General features: G+C 45.4%; 2 protein-coding genes across 2 annotated transcripts; both read right to left on the bottom strand.

Annotated features, from left to right (window-relative positions):
- Positions 1–1,970, bottom strand: spra (sepiapterin reductase a; the record flags this gene model as incomplete). Its single annotated transcript, XM_083640921.1, has 3 exons — positions 1,585–1,970; positions 724–1,014; positions 1–191 (listed from the first exon to the last, which is right to left on the bottom strand). Exons 1-3 carry the CDS (start codon positions 1,889–1,891, stop codon positions 1–3), a joined length of 789 nt encoding a protein of 262 aa, XP_083497047.1. The 5' UTR covers positions 1,892–1,970.
- A 1,860-nt stretch (positions 1,971–3,830) lies between these two features.
- On the bottom strand, positions 3,831–15,526 carry LOC310780371 (excitatory amino acid transporter 1-like; the record flags this gene model as incomplete). The annotated part of the gene is made up of 9 exons (XM_083640949.1): positions 3,831–4,041; positions 7,277–7,411; positions 7,766–7,960; positions 9,253–9,486; positions 11,293–11,573; positions 12,590–12,632; positions 12,762–12,966; positions 13,707–13,844; positions 15,388–15,526. 9 exons carry the CDS (start codon positions 15,524–15,526, stop codon positions 3,831–3,833), a joined length of 1,581 nt encoding a protein of 526 aa, XP_083497075.1.
- Positions 15,527–15,628: the final 102 nt, after the last annotated feature.

The following is a 15,628-nucleotide window of genomic DNA, read 5'->3' as shown; positions in this document are numbered from 1 at the left end:
TCACAGGTCATAGAAGTCGATGTGGGCCCCGGAGGTGTAGCTGTCCTCCAGTAGCAGTGTGAGCAGCTTGGAGCAGGAGGCCTCACAGCTCAGCAGCTGGCCCTCAGAGAACATGGCCCCAAACGACTGCCTGAGGCTGGGGTCCGCTGTGCTGCTCCTGGCCTCTGCCTGCATGGCTGTGTCCAGAGGCCCTGGGTACACACACAGAGACACACACACACGCGCACACACACACACACACACACACACACACACACGCAAACAAACACGCGCTCACACACACACACACACACACACACACACACACACACACACACACACACACACACACACACACACACACAGGGCAGTTTAGTGGCTGCAATGGAATATAGTGCTAATAAATAATATAATTTGCAATTATGGCTGGGTATCGGTACTCGATACCTTTAAAGCAGTGGGTCTCAAAATGTGGTCCGGGGACCCCCAGGGGTCCTTGATGGCGGGTCCAGGGGTCCCCAGCAAAAAGGAGGATAATTTGTTTTCACTATAATTCCATCCATAAGTAACACAATGGCAGAATGAATGACTGTCTTGGTCATGGGTTTCATATATTTTCATATATATATATATACACATACACACATACAGTATATATATATTACCTAGAGCGTAGGATTTTTGTTTTGCCTGGAGCATTGTTTTTTCTGTGAGCGTATTTCCCCCCCAGTTTTTTGTTTTTACCTGGAGCGTAGTTGAGCACGCGGAGGTCTGGCTGCTCCTGGGCGAGCACTCTGAACATCATGTCTCGGGCGGCCTTGGAGGTGCAGTAGAGCAGCCAGGAGGGGAAGGGCTGCAGGGCGCACAGCGAGCTGATGTTGAGCACGGTGCGTTTGAGCCCCGGGCGCCGCGGCCATGCCTGCAGCACGCCGGCCGTGACGCACAGCGCTGAGCTCACGTTCAGAGACAGGTACGAGTCCACCTCCGACAGGTCCACGAAGCTCTGGCCGTAACGGGACACGTCACCGAGGGAGGCTGGCAGAGGGGAGGGAGAGGTTAGGGTCACACTGGATGCATAGTTGAAGATTAAGATATCCTTTATTTATCCCCTTGGGGAAATTCATCCTCTGCATTTGAGCCATCCTCTACTAGGAACCTTCCTAGAACTAGGAGCAGTGGGCAGCCACTGTGCAGCGCCCGGGGACCACCTCCAGTTATTTTGCCAGTACCTTGGTCAGGGGCACTGACAGGAGTATTAACCCTAACATACATGTCTTTCCTTTGATGGTGGGAGGAAACCGGAGCACCCGGAGAAAACCCACACGGACACGGGGAGAACATGCAAACTCCACACAGAAAGGACCTGGGACGGACCGGGGTTCGAACCCTGGACCTTCTTGCTGTGAGGCAACAGTGTTAACCACTGAGCCACCGTGCCGCCCTTTTTTTTTTTTTTTTTTTTTTCCTTAAGACGGTTGATGGAATACAATGGGATTGCATGAAATTACTAAATGTACACACTAAACATATAAATCAGTTATTGTAATTTATCCCTGGAGGAGCAACCCCTGGTGCCCCCAGCTAGTGCCTCCCCTCCCCGCTTACCGGCATTGTTGACTAGTATCAGGTGGTCTATCTCAGCTGACGCAGCCTCTCTGGTTGCCGTGACGACACGCTCCACCCCCTCCCTCCCCCCCAGGTCAGCCTCCACACACTGCACCGTCAGGCGCGTGCCCGCCGTAGCGCGCAGCTCCGCCTGCAGCGTGTGCAGGTCGTCGCGGGAGCGCGCCGCCAGCACGAGCACGGAACCGGGCCTGACGCAGCGGGACAGCTCCGTGCTCAGCGTGCGGCCGAAGCCCCGCGACGCGCCGGTGATGACGCACAGCGCGCGGCCCAGGTCTGTCCCGGGCATGTCGGTGAGAGAGTCCGTGCTGTCTGTGTGTGTGTGTGCCGAGACCGCGGGATCACTCAGTCCAATGCAAATCTGTCTGTGTCCAATCACAAGCGCTACAGGAGTTTGTTGTGTTCAATCTGCGAAACGGTGTGCACCGTGTGCTACGGTTTCCGTGCTGAACGTCATGTTTCCTCGAAACGGTGGAGAGGTGTGCAATGTGTGCAACAGGCTGTGCGTTCGTTGTCCCTTCTTTGGTGGGCGTGTCAGACCAGCAGCGAGCCCCGCCGTTTAAAGATGCAGTGTGTGTACAGATGTACTATGGAGAGCTTTCAGGAAGTGTAAAGAGCACCCTTGCAGGTGACCTGATGGAGCCAGATTTTTTAATTACGTATTTGCCCTAATTACCTAATGATGTGATGTCATCAGTGATGATGTCATCCTTCCTGGCTGAGGTTGTAAGTTCAGTGATGATGTAATCAATGATGATGTCATCAGTGATGATGTCATGTTCCAGACCAGGGGGGGCCCGGGGCTGAACTCCTAGGGGGGTCCCCACAGGTCCATTAGTGCATTTTAAAGCATTTTAAAGCCTTTCATTGGGGTTGGGGCCCTTCCAAGAGGCGTTTGATTTGTTGTCGCGTCAATTCATTGACACAAACACTGACATGAGCTTTTCCAATAAAGACAGCAAAGAAGAAGGGAAAACAGTTGACATGTTTATTGAAACCACCGTGAGCCCGACAACTGACATGAAAGGCAAAAAGATCATAAAGATAATCCCTTTGTTTTAAATCACTCTCAACCTATTGTTTATTTTCACATACAAAATCAATCATGAATGTCAGTCGAGCCCTGAATATATGTTGTGTGTGTATGACGTGTGTGTGCACATGCGTGCGTCTATGTATGTGTGTGAATGTATGTGTGCAGCACTAGTGTGTATTAGCTGGTTAATATTATGGTTATCACAGGTATATTAAACAATATACGGTTCCAGTAGTACAGACTCTCGCTTTCTGTCTCAATATATATATAAATTTGTTAACAAAAAGTTGAGTTATGCATATCTAGGTAGCAAAATGGTAAAAGTCTAAATACACTTACAGTAATAAACCTTTCAATCTGCTGTGTGCCCACTGCACAGCAACAGTTATCGGGCTTATGTTCTGTGGTTTGTGTGTGTGTGTGTGTGTGTGTGTGTGCGTGTGCGTGCGTGCCTGCGTGCGTATGTGTGTGTGTGTGTGTGTGTGTGTGTGTGCGTGCGTGTGTGCATATGTGTGGGCTTATATGTTCTGTGGCTTATTTTCACCTCTATTTCTAAATCTGTCAAAACCTTTCACATCAACCTCTAAAATAGGCCAATATGAGATTACACAGTCAAATATTAATTAAGAAAAGCAACGTACAAAACAAAAACTACCAGGCCTATTTGTAGCACAGAAGCAACAAATGGCAGCTGCGTATATTGAAGGATTTGATGCTTGTCATTTAAACGTTTCTGAAAGATCGCGATTTAAAAAAATTGCATTTAGGCTTCAAAAGTCATAAAAGTGGTCCTCATTTGTACACAAAGTTGGCAGTTTCGTTTGTTAAAAACAAACCTTATTTCAGGCATTTAACCAAAATCCCCATGCACCCATGTGGCCCTCAATTGTGTTTGTTTTGTTTGTAAACATCTTTTTAACATAAATTTTTAGAGCATTGTTTGTTATACTTTGTCCTATGCTTTCTTTTAAGTGTAAAGTGTATAGGGACCATGCTTCATGGTGATTTTGCACTTTAAATAAAAATTGATTGATTTTGAGTAGGACTCATCCCTGTGGTACTCTATATGGAACCTCGTCTGTGGGAGAAAACACATTGACAACAAAATCACACAATTATGACCCCGCCCCCTATGTGTCTGCGTGTGTGTATCAGCGTGTTGTTGATAGGTTGCTTGATGCTGAGGACTTGACTACATGTTGGATTCAGTGTGTGGGAGTTTGTCGTTTTCTAAGTCACTATTCTGGGAGATGAGCTTGTAAGGTTTCTTCCTCTCCTTCTCCTCCAGCACAGAGTTGCCCATCTCCACGTCTTTGCAGCGGAGCTCATGTCGAGACAGAAACTCCACGATGCCCGCTCCGATGGAGTCACCCAAAACGTTGGTTGTGGTACGCAGACGGTCCCTGGAAAGAAATCACAGAACAAAAGGCCTGGATGATTTGATTTGATCATTTTGATTTAAAACATGTAAAAAAGAAAAGTAAAAAAGAAAAGCAAAAATAGATTAAAAAAAAACTAATAATGATAGCTGCAAGTGGCAATAGCAGGGTTTCAGGCCTTGCCCAAATGGATTTGACCTTGGCCAAAAGTGTTGTGAGGACACAGACCCAATGTATCGCTTTAAATATCTGGTGAGTGTCTAGAGCAGGGGTGTCCAAACTTTTTTGAATGGGGGCCAGATTAGATCATGTGAAAATACTGGGGGGCCAACTGCTTCTCGCGTCAAATCGCTTATTTAAAGAAAACAGACATAAAATACAATTCTACTCTAAGGATCTTGTTTACCATCTGAAAACATTAGTTCTGCCTGTGCTGTTCCTACTTGGTGCTTGTCTACAAACTGTATGATAGTGCTGTCATCGTTAGGTGAATGGAAAAAATGCGAATTGAACTTGCTTGATTAACCAATACTGTGTGGAGGGCTATTATATAGTATATTTTGAGAGACAAGCCGAGGGCCGCTTAAAATCAGTCCGTGGGGCGCGATTGGCCCCTGGACCGGCTTTTGGACATGGCTGGTCTAGAGTTATGGCTGTTATTGTGTTAGGCCACTTACAGTTTGGGCCTCTGCCATGCCCCCTTTTGGTCAAATTGCATAATAGCCTGTCAGAAATGCCATTTCACATTAGGCAGAGGTTTGGGACTGATTGAATAGTAGTATAATATAATCGTTGTAGTAGTAGTAGTAGTAGTGGTGGTAGTAGTAGCAGTAGAACTGATGACATTACAATTGCTTGAGTTAGATCACTTATTATAGTGCCCCCATCAGGCCGATTTGAAAAATATTTCTAGAGCATCAGTAACCACCAATACTGTATATGTCATTGGGCTGAATTTCAGGTCTCTGCGATGTACCAACTCACGGGAGATTGCATTGCGGCAGAAAAACAATAATGAAATAATAATAATAATAATAATAATAATAATAATAATAATAATAATAATAATAATAATAATAATAATAATAAACCAATACAAAAACAATAGGGTTTCAGCCCCTTCGGGGCTTCAACCCCTAACAACGAGAATAATACAATAAACTCAATAAGCAAACTCTCATGTAGGTCATTCCAGGACCAAGGACCAAAGTAGAACAGGCTTGCTTTGCCAAACTCTGTTCTGATAGAAGGCACTTTAAACTCTGTTCTGATAGAAGGCACTTTAAACTGAAGCATCTGTGTGATCTAAGATTATGGGCAGTATCTTACGCCCAGTGCGAGGGCAAGGGCAAGGGCAAGGGTTATCTTGGCTAGTTTCTAGCACTCAAAATCTCCCTTTTTTTCTTTTAATTACCACTGAGTCGCTGAAACACGTCCATTGATGTACTGACCCAGTGGTCATTAAAAGAAAAAATAATGGAGATTTGAGTGCTATAGCAAACTGAAACTAGCAAACTAGAAACTAAACTAGCAAAGATAACGTTTGCCCTTGCCCTTGCACTGGGCGTCAGATATGGATGGCCCCATGACTGTTTAGCAAAAACAAAAACTTCTGGCTCAAGTAAGGTAGGTAGTTTTCCTGAAATAATCTTGTAAACTAGAATGTATGTTGTAGCCTACGCAAATGAAAATAACAGTTATTTATTCCTACCATCCATAAACTCATATATACCTGATGATTATACTATACATATTAGCATATCTACTATATATACCATGTATCTTACTCATCCATAAGTCATAGCTGACTATGGGCCCCGTCATCAAGTGACCAGCCGATGCTGGTAAAGCAGATATGTGGTCTGTTGATAAGGGGACAATCTGTGGTCTTATATTCCTTTGAGGTTGCACTTTATCCTGTTCCGTGTGAACGGTGCCTTCAGGTGTTCGTGAAGCTTTGACAGACTTTCATATTTGGTCCATCCTAGTTAAACGAGAGGAGGCTGTTTTTTCTTATTACCCCAATTAGCCGAGTAATTTCTGGGAAGGGTATTCTAATTGAAATGATTAATTTGGGAAACCTAATTATGTTTCTATGTTAAAACCCATTGCAAAAAATAGTCAATACAAAAGGGAAGATGTGGAACAAGACTCCAGGGAGAGACGACAAGTGTGTCACTAGGTGGTAGTAGATAGATAGGGTGGGTTTGACCTTTAAAATGAGAGACGATTCACACAGTGATTTGACTTACAGTTGCAGAAATGTGGCAAAGTGTGCGTTCACAGCACATTGATGTATGTAAAGTGTGCGTTCACAGCACATTGATGTATGTAAAGTGTGCGTTCACAGCACATTGATGTATGTAAAGTGTGCGTTCACAGCACATTGATGTATGTAAAGTGGTGCGTTCACAGCACATTAATGTATGTAAAGTGTGCGTTCACAGCACATTAATGTATGTAAAGTGTGCGTTCACAGCACATTAATGTATGTAAAGTGTGCGTTCACAGCACATTAATGTATGTAAAGTGATGCGTTCACAGCACATTAATGAATATAAAGTGTGCGTTCACAGCACATTGATGTATGTGCGACTATGGGCCTTTTTCACCAGCAGCCATTTTGTGTCTAAAAGGCAGGAAGTAACACAGGTGCAAGGCTTGCTTAATGAGGGTCTCCAACTTCCATTCCATTTAACTGTTCCAGTGACCCTCATTAATGTTTTGCTTGCACCTGTGTTACTTCCTGCCTTTTAGACACAAAATGGCTGAGGCAGAAAAAGACGGATAGAGTACCGCAGGAATGAGTCCTACGACCTGCCTAAAACCCAGATGTTAGCACTTCCTGGTTCCCTCGTCTCAAAGGCAATGGGATCTTTGTATGGAGATTTGGGTTAAATGCCTGAAATAAGGTCTGTGGTTAACACAAGTTTATGAAACGGAGACCTTTGTGTTCAGCAAGATAATCTTCACAAATGAGGACCACTTTTATGATTTCTGAAGTGTATGCGATTTTAAAAAATCGCGATTTTCAGAATAATCTTAAACTTTTGTTAACCACTTATTTCAGGCATTTAACCCAAATCCCCATATAAAAATCCCATTGACGGGGGAACCAGGAAATGCATGACTTCTGGATTGGCCTATAAAAATACGTTATCCCTGCGGTACGCTATTATGTGTTACAGTGTTGTTTACATGATGTCATAAGATATCACAGTGTTAGAACTGTAAGTTGCCAGTGCAGGGGGTGACTCACAGGAACCAATCGACTGCAATGATGAGAGTGATGTCATCGGTAGGAAGTCCAACAGAGGTGAGTACAATCACCATGGTGACCAGGCCAGCCTGAGGGATGCCTGCAGCTCCGATACTAGCTGCAGTCGCTGTTATGCTTTTTGATGGAGAAACACACATACAATCAAACAGTTACAGTGCCTGTTGTTGGGATCTTTTCTATAGACAGTTTTATCTTGACAACATAGACATTCTAAATGGACGCTCACTTACTTCCTATTGCAGTGACAGGAAATAAGCTAGGTTTCAAATTAAGCAATAAGCCCCAAGTAGTCTGCAGTAGTCAGTAGTCAGTAGTCTGCCAAATGCAGGTCAACAAACTGGCCCAATATTTCAGGACAGATTTCTGGCTCAGAGTACGAGAAAGACAAAATGGCCTTTTTACCCGTTTCACCTGCCATGTCTCGCCTTAATTATTGATTGATGATCACCCTCTACTCTTTATTTGTACCTTATCGTGATGATCTGACCGAAGTTCATCTCCATGTTGTTCACCTGGGCAATGAAGATGGCCGCCAGTGCTTCGTAAAGCGCCGTCCCATCCATGTTGATGGTCGCACCCACCGGCAGCACAAAGCGCGTGACTCGCTTATCCAGTCTGTTGTTCTCCTCCAGACACTTGAATGTGACGGGGAGCGTGGCTGAGCTGGGAGGTGACAGGACAGAGACAGGTTAATCTGACGGGGAGCATGGGTGAGCTGGGAGGTGACAGGACAGAGACAGGTTGATATGACGGGGAGCGTGGCTGAGCTGGGAGGTGACAGGACAGAGACAGGTTAATCTGACGGGGAGCATGGCTGAGCTGGGAGGGGACAGGACAGAGACAGGTTAATCTGACGGGGAGCGTGGCTGAGCTGGGAGGTGACAGGACAGAGACAGGTTGATGTGACGGGGAGCGTGGCTGAGTTGAGAGGGGACAGGACAGAGACGGGGAGCGTGGCTGAGCTGGGAGGGGACAGGACAGAGACAGGTTAATCTGACGGGGAGCGTGGCTGAGCTGGGAGGTGACAGGACAGAGACAGGTTGATGTGACGGGGAGCGTGGCTGAGTTGAGAGGGGACAGGACAGAGACGGGGAGCGTGGCTGAGCTGGGAGGGGACAGGACAGAGACAGGTTAATCTGACGGGGAGCATGGCTGAGCTGGGAGGGGACAGGACAGAGACAGGTTAATCTGACGGGGAGCATGGCTGAGCTGGGAGGGGACAGGACAGAGACAGGTTGATGTGACGGGGAGCGTGGCCGAGTTGGGAGGTGACAGGACAGAGACAGGTTAATCTGACGGGGAGCGTGGCTGAGTTGGGAGGTGACAGGACAGAGACAGGTTAATCTGACGGGGAGCGTGGCTGAGCTGGGAGGTGACAGGACAGAGACAGGTTGATGTGAAGGGGAGCGTGGCCGAGTTGGGAGGTGACAGGACAGAGACAGGTTAATCTGACGGGGAGCGTGGCTGAGCTGGGAGGGGACAGGACAGAGACAGGTTAATCTGACGGGGAGCGTGGCTGAGCTGGGAGGTGACAGGACAGAGACAGGTTGCATGGCAGAGCTGGGAGGTGATAGGACAGAGACAGGTTAATGTGAAGGGGAGCATGGGTGAGCTGGGAGGGGACAGGACAGAGACAGGTTGATGTGATGGGGAGCATGGGTGAGCTGGGAGGTGACAGGACAGAGACAGGTTAATCTGACGGGTAGCATGGGTGAGCTGGGAGGTGACAGGACAGAGACAGGTTGATGTGACGGGTAGCATGGGTGAGCTGGGAGGTGACAGGACAGAGACAGGTTAATCTGACGGGTAGCATGGGTGAGCTGGGAGGTGACAGGACAGAGACAGGTTGATGTGACGGGTAGCATGGCTGAGCTGGGAGGTGACAGGACAGAGACAGGTTGATGTGACGGGTAGCATGGGTGAGCTGGGAGGGGACGAGAGCTTGTGTGTTTTACCTGGAGGAAGTGCCCAGGGCCGTGATGAGAGCTTGCAGCAGCCCGCCAATGAAGATGAAAGGGTTCTGTCGTGTGATGACAAAGTAAAGCGTGGGCAGGATCAGCACACCGTGGATCGAGAGTCCGATGATCACGGTGATGGTGTACATGCCTAGCTGACCGCCCATCTGCGTCAGGTCATCCATCTCCACTATCTTACCCGCGATCAGGAACAGGATGCCCACAGGACAGTACCTGAGGGGGCCAGGCAAACCACGCATTACTGGGGAACAGCAGGATGCTGCACCAGCCGAACGCAAGTCTTCTCTTAAGTTCGGGTGTAAAGTCGACACTAACTGCACGACGTAAAGTCCACACTAAGTAACCATAATAGTGTCGCAGAAATTTTTCACTTTCTGTGGTCAATCAGTAAAAGGCACAGTGAAAGTGACGTATTTAACTCAGATTGTAAATTCATGTAAATCCACTGCCTATTTAACGTCTATTTAACTCAGTCTGTAAATCTCATGTAAATTCAACGTAAATTCATATTTATCATCCACAGAACACTTCACCACTCATGTACATATTGTATATATTTACTTGATTTGATTTGATTGCACTTGCAACTTTGTGATTGTCTTTAGTTATCTTCCTACTTCTTATCTCTGTATATTGTTGTGACCGCTATGCTGCATACAGACACTAAGACAAATTCCTCGTATGTAACTTGCATACTGTGGCAATAAAAGTGATTCTGATTCTGATTCTGATTCTGATTACCATGTTGTCAACTTAAGCTGAGTGATGAAAACAGTCGGGCTGATGGGGACATGTTGCCTACCGCAAAATAGTGCTTTCATATTTCATTAACACTAATGCGTTCATATTTCATTAACAGTAACCTGATAACATTATTGCTATTTGTTAAATTCATAGACTGTGTACATCTGTGGTGAGCACTCTTCATCATCATTATTATTGCATTGTAAATACTAGGTTACGATCCTCTCAGCAGTTGTAGGCTAACATTACTTGTGTTATCAATCAATGTGTTTATTGTTGTCTTTAATGTACGATTATTTTGTAGGCTACAAGTCTCTCGTGCACTCTGCTGCACGGTAGCAGAGGTTAGATGGGTGAAATTACCATAATGGCTAAAATAGCTAACAGCAAATATCCTCAACGATGTGCCATGGCAAGTTGCCAACCACTAACGTTACATTAATATGCCAAATGTACCAACCGTTATTAGGACAGAGGACCACCTGAGCGCTAGGTGTAAGATTTAAGTTGTAACTTTTGCCTATGTTGGATCTGTCTCAGTTGATGCAACTGTTATTTTTTAGTCGTGCGTAAAAACTCCGAATTAGTGAGACTTTAGACCAAAGTAGGCTACGTTTGAACTTACACACAACTGGTGCAACCCAGTGCAAAGATGTAAAGTAAAAAAAAGTACTTACTTTCTTTTTAAATTTGTATATATATATATATATATACAGTATATATATTTTATAATGCTATACTTTTACTCTTACTTAACTCAAATAATATATATTCTACTTCACTACTTTTTTGAATATTTTATTTTAAATTTTTCACAGCTAGCTCTCTTGGGGTTGCAGTTAGCGTGTGTAAGCGAGAGATCAGTGGATTGAACGCTGCCTCCACCCCTGGGCAAGCCCTAAACATGGGTTGCTGCCAGTATTGTCAACACAACGCAGGTTATACTAGCAGCTCTAGCTCGTCTGGCAAAGGAGAGAATCACTAAACTGAGCGTCGCTGGCTGCATCTGAATGAGCTGTTCAGTATGACAGACAAGACAGATAAAGACAGGGACAGATTAGCTAACACTGCTAACATGTGCTGGATGTGTGAAATGTATTAGAGTAAATAATTTAAATATTAATATTTTTTTTTAAAGTAAGACAATATACTTTTACTTGAGTACTTAAATATGCTACTTTTGCCAGTAGCCTACTCTTTCCACCTCTGCTGGGGAAGGTAAGATAGTTTGTGACACACATTTGAAACAACTTGTGTGGAAAATCCAGTTCTTACCACATGATGATAGCAACCAGACGCATGATGGCCTCATTGAGGCTGTCAAAGAAGTCTCGGAGGACCTGGCCCTGCTCCTTCATGTTGCCAATTATGAGGCCAAAGCACATGGAGAAGACCACCAGCCCCAGGGCGTTGACCCCGTTCACCTGCCCCGGCACAGGGATCACCTCCTCCCGGGTGATCTCCATCACTTCCTGGGTGGTGTTGGTGGAGTTGAAGATGGTCTCGTTCACGGTCACCGTCAGACGGACCACCCGCGTCCCGTATTTGGTTTTGAACTGGAGGATGAGGGCATTAGGGGACAGAGGTGAACCTCATGAGTGTGCTTTGTGTTGAATACCTGTTTCATAAAGGTCCAACGTTGTTTCAAGCCTCCGTATAGTCCTGCCTCTAGAGGAGCGGTTCACAACCTTTTCTGACTCATGGAGCCCACACTTGAAAATCTCAAACATGTTGGCGGCCCACATCCGGACGCTAAACAGTATTGAGGCCAAATAATGCGTCAACGATAAAAGGAGTTGTCCATCATCAGGACCACACGGAAATCAGAAACTAAAAGTGAGGAGCTGTCTGCAATAGGCTAATTAACAAATAATTGATTACACATCATATATTATGTATCAGTCAACAATGGAGAAATGCATTCTCATACATGATAATAATAATTACATTTTCTTTCCACAGAGATCGTAATGTTTTGCAAACGATTTGGTGGCCCACTTGCAATATCTTCGCAGCCCACAGGTTGGGAGTGATCTCCTCTCTGATTCCAGACTCTCCCTCTATCATCATGCCACTGTCGCTGGCCTGACAATGTTGCCCCAATCCAACTTGAGTTTCTATCTTGAATCTCTCAATATAGTGCTGTTTTTTGTGTGATCAATATGTTTTGTTTATGATCAAATTTGACTTTTATTCTTTCTATACAAATATGAGCTAGCTAGATTCTGAGTTAACCTGTTCTCACAGCAATCATCACACGCACGCACGCACGCGCACGCACGCACGCACGCGCACGCACACACACACACACACACACACACACACACACACACACACACACACACACACACACACACACACACACACACACACACACAGTTTCCTTTGCACATTTGGAAAAGCCTGGTATGTTTGCATGACAAATCTCTAAGCTGATAGTTATTTCACTGTGTTAAGAGTGAATGGATATAAAGTAGAGGTTAATCGGGCCGGTTATTGACATTTTGCAGCCAATTTGAGATATGGGCATTGGCTGATGTGTCTGCATGCTGCATGTGTCTGTGAAGCTCACCTGCTGTGTGCAGGCTTGGACCAAGTTTGGTGGAAACATATTTCTGAAATGAGAAATTGCACAGTGATTGAGGGGGTACAGTACTAGATGTTGGCCATTGTACTGTTAAACATTGTGACTATCATTGTTCCACCAACACACAGGGACCTTACTACTTCCAGAAGCAGGCTACCTGATAAGATCTAAGAAGGCGTCGACGGTGCTGACTTGCTCGATCTTCTGCTGCTTTCCAAACTCCTCCTTGGAGCCTTTCCCTGGGTGGATGATGAGGACGATGATGATGCCGATGAAGACTGCGATGATGGTGGTAGTCATGTAGTAAATCACGGCTCTCATGCCCATCTTCCCTGAGGCCTTACTGTCCAGAGCAGCCATGCCTGATGGAGAGAAGAAACTCACCAATTTCTTCATCAATCAAAGAGTAACATATTATTAAAGCCGCAATTATTGCAGCTTTAATAATTATATGTATATACTGTATGTGTGTCTGTATATATGTATGTATGTGTGTGTGTGTGTGTGTGTGTGTGTGTGTGTGTGTGTGTGTGTGTGTGTATATATATATACGGTACTGTATATATATAGTCAGTAGTCAGTTTATCTCATGCCATAACAGTGTAGCCACCCCCTCCCTGCCAATCAACAATCAACCAGACACGATTGACATTGTGTTCATCCAATGATAGTCTCAAAACATCATCTTCAACTCAACGCTAGAATGGATCAATGACATGGATCATGATTGGCTGGGTTTGAGACATGGGTACTCTTGGAGAGTGATGATTGGTTAAGGTTCGTCCGGCTGATGCAGTTTAGCATCAACCCTCTCTGATACACTGTAGGAAGTGAACTAGTGAAGCCTATACGTGGAGAGTAGATACTCCCTGGAGGGAAATTCTGGCGTTACAGCAGCAGCAATGTCAATGACAGTAACACAGCATAACTTATATCAAAAACACACAGAGGTTTAGGTGTCTAGTCATGTCTAGGTGTCTAGGTAACTATAGTGTCTAGACTCTAGGTAATTAGTGTAAAATAACAACGCCGTGGGTTGGTTTTCCTTCAAGACTGGATATCAATAATCAGTGATGATCATGTACTGTATGATATTTCATACCTGTGATCAGACTGGAGACCAATAAGGGCAGAACAAGCATCTGAAGCATTCTCATTAACAGCTCTCCGGGGAAAGAGAAGTACTTCACCTCTCGGTACGACATCTTGTAAGGGCGCAGTGCAAACCCCAGGACAACACCTGCCCAGGAAAAACAAGACATTACCACAAACCCCAGGACAACACCTGCCCAGGAAAAACAAGACATGTTCCATCCACAGTGTACCGACCGGAATACCTGGATGTATTAACACTTCCGGTTCCTACGTGTAAAACTCAATGGGATTTTTGTATAGGGATTTTGGTTAAATGATTGAAATAAAGTACGTGGTTAACAAAAGTTTATGAAACAGCTAACTTTGTGTTCAGCCAGATAATCGTCACAAATGAGGACAACTTTTATGATTTTCGAAGTGTAAAATTAGTTTTTTTAAATTGCCATTTTCAGAAAACTCATAAAAGTGGTCCTCATTGTGAAGATTATTTTGCTGAGCAGAAGGTTTGCTGGTTCATAAACTTTTGTTAACCACATACTTAATTCATGCATTTAACCATAATTCCCATACAAAAATCCCATTGACTTTTACACATAGGAACCAGGAAGTGCAGGGACTTCTGGTTAAGTACAAACATACATCATCCCTGCATCCTCTATTGGCTCTGAATCAAGTCTTAGGCATTCCCATTTGGCAAAGAGAGGGATACCCACCTACAACAACTGCCCCTACTGTAAAGAGAGGGATACCCACCACCTACAACAACTGCCCTACTGTAAAGAGAGGGATACCCACTTACAACAACTGCCCTACTGTAAAGAGAGGGATACCCACCTACAACAACTGCCCTGACTGTAAAGAGAGGGATAACCATCTACAACAACTGCCCCTACTGTAAAGAGAGGGATACGTGGAGGCTGGGTTTACCCAGGCTAATACCCACCTACAACAACTGCCCCTACTGTAAAGAGAGGGATACGTGGAGGCTGGGTTTACCCAGGCTAATACCCACCTACAACAACTGCCCCTACTGTAAAGAGAGGGATACGTGGAGGCTGGGTTTACCCAGGCTAATACCCACCTACAACAACTGCCCCTACTGTAAAGAGAGGGATACCCACCTATACAGCAACTGCCCCTACTGTAAATAGAGGGATACCCACCTATACAGCAACTGCCCTACTGTAAAGAGAGGGATACCCACCTACAACAACTGCCCCTACTGTAAAGAGAGGGATACCCACCACCTACAACAACTGCCCTACTGTAAAGAGAGGGATACCCACCTACAACAACTGCCCGACTGTAAAGGGAGGGATACCCACCACCTACAGCAACTGCCCCTACTGTAAATAGAGGGATACCCACCTATACAGCAACTGCCCCTACTGTAAAGAAAGGGATACCCACCTACAACAACTGCCCCTACTGTAAAGAGAGGGATACCCACCTACAACAACTGCCCCGACTGTAAAGAGAGGGATACCCACCTACAACAACTGCCCTACTGTAAAGAGAGGGATACCCACCTACAACAACTGCCCCTACTGTAAAGAGAGGGATACCCACCTACAACAACTGCCCCTACTGTAAAGAGAGGGATACCCACCTACAACAACTGCCCTACTGTAAAGAGAGGGATACCCACCTACAACAACTGCCCCTACTGTAAAGAGAGGGATACCCACCTACAACAACTGCCCCGACTGTAAAGAGCACAAAGGCGTTCTTCTTCAGGAAGGCCTGGATGTCTTCTTTGGAGATCTCCTCCACTTTCCTCTTGGCCTTCATGGTGCGTATGTGGATGCTCTCCCTGAAGCGCTGCATCCTGCTGTAGGAACCAAAGTTGACCCATTACTGCCAGAGACAACATGTGTGGACAGAGACGCTGACTAGCCTGGTCCGGATCCGTGAACTCACATTCTGTTT

Source organism: Poromitra crassiceps, assembly GCF_964638095.1.
Source record: "Poromitra crassiceps genome assembly, chromosome: 8".
In the NCBI taxonomy this organism is placed as follows: Eukaryota; Metazoa; Chordata; class Actinopteri; order Beryciformes; family Melamphaidae; genus Poromitra; species Poromitra crassiceps.
This window is presented reverse-complemented; position numbering and strand designations above follow the sequence as displayed.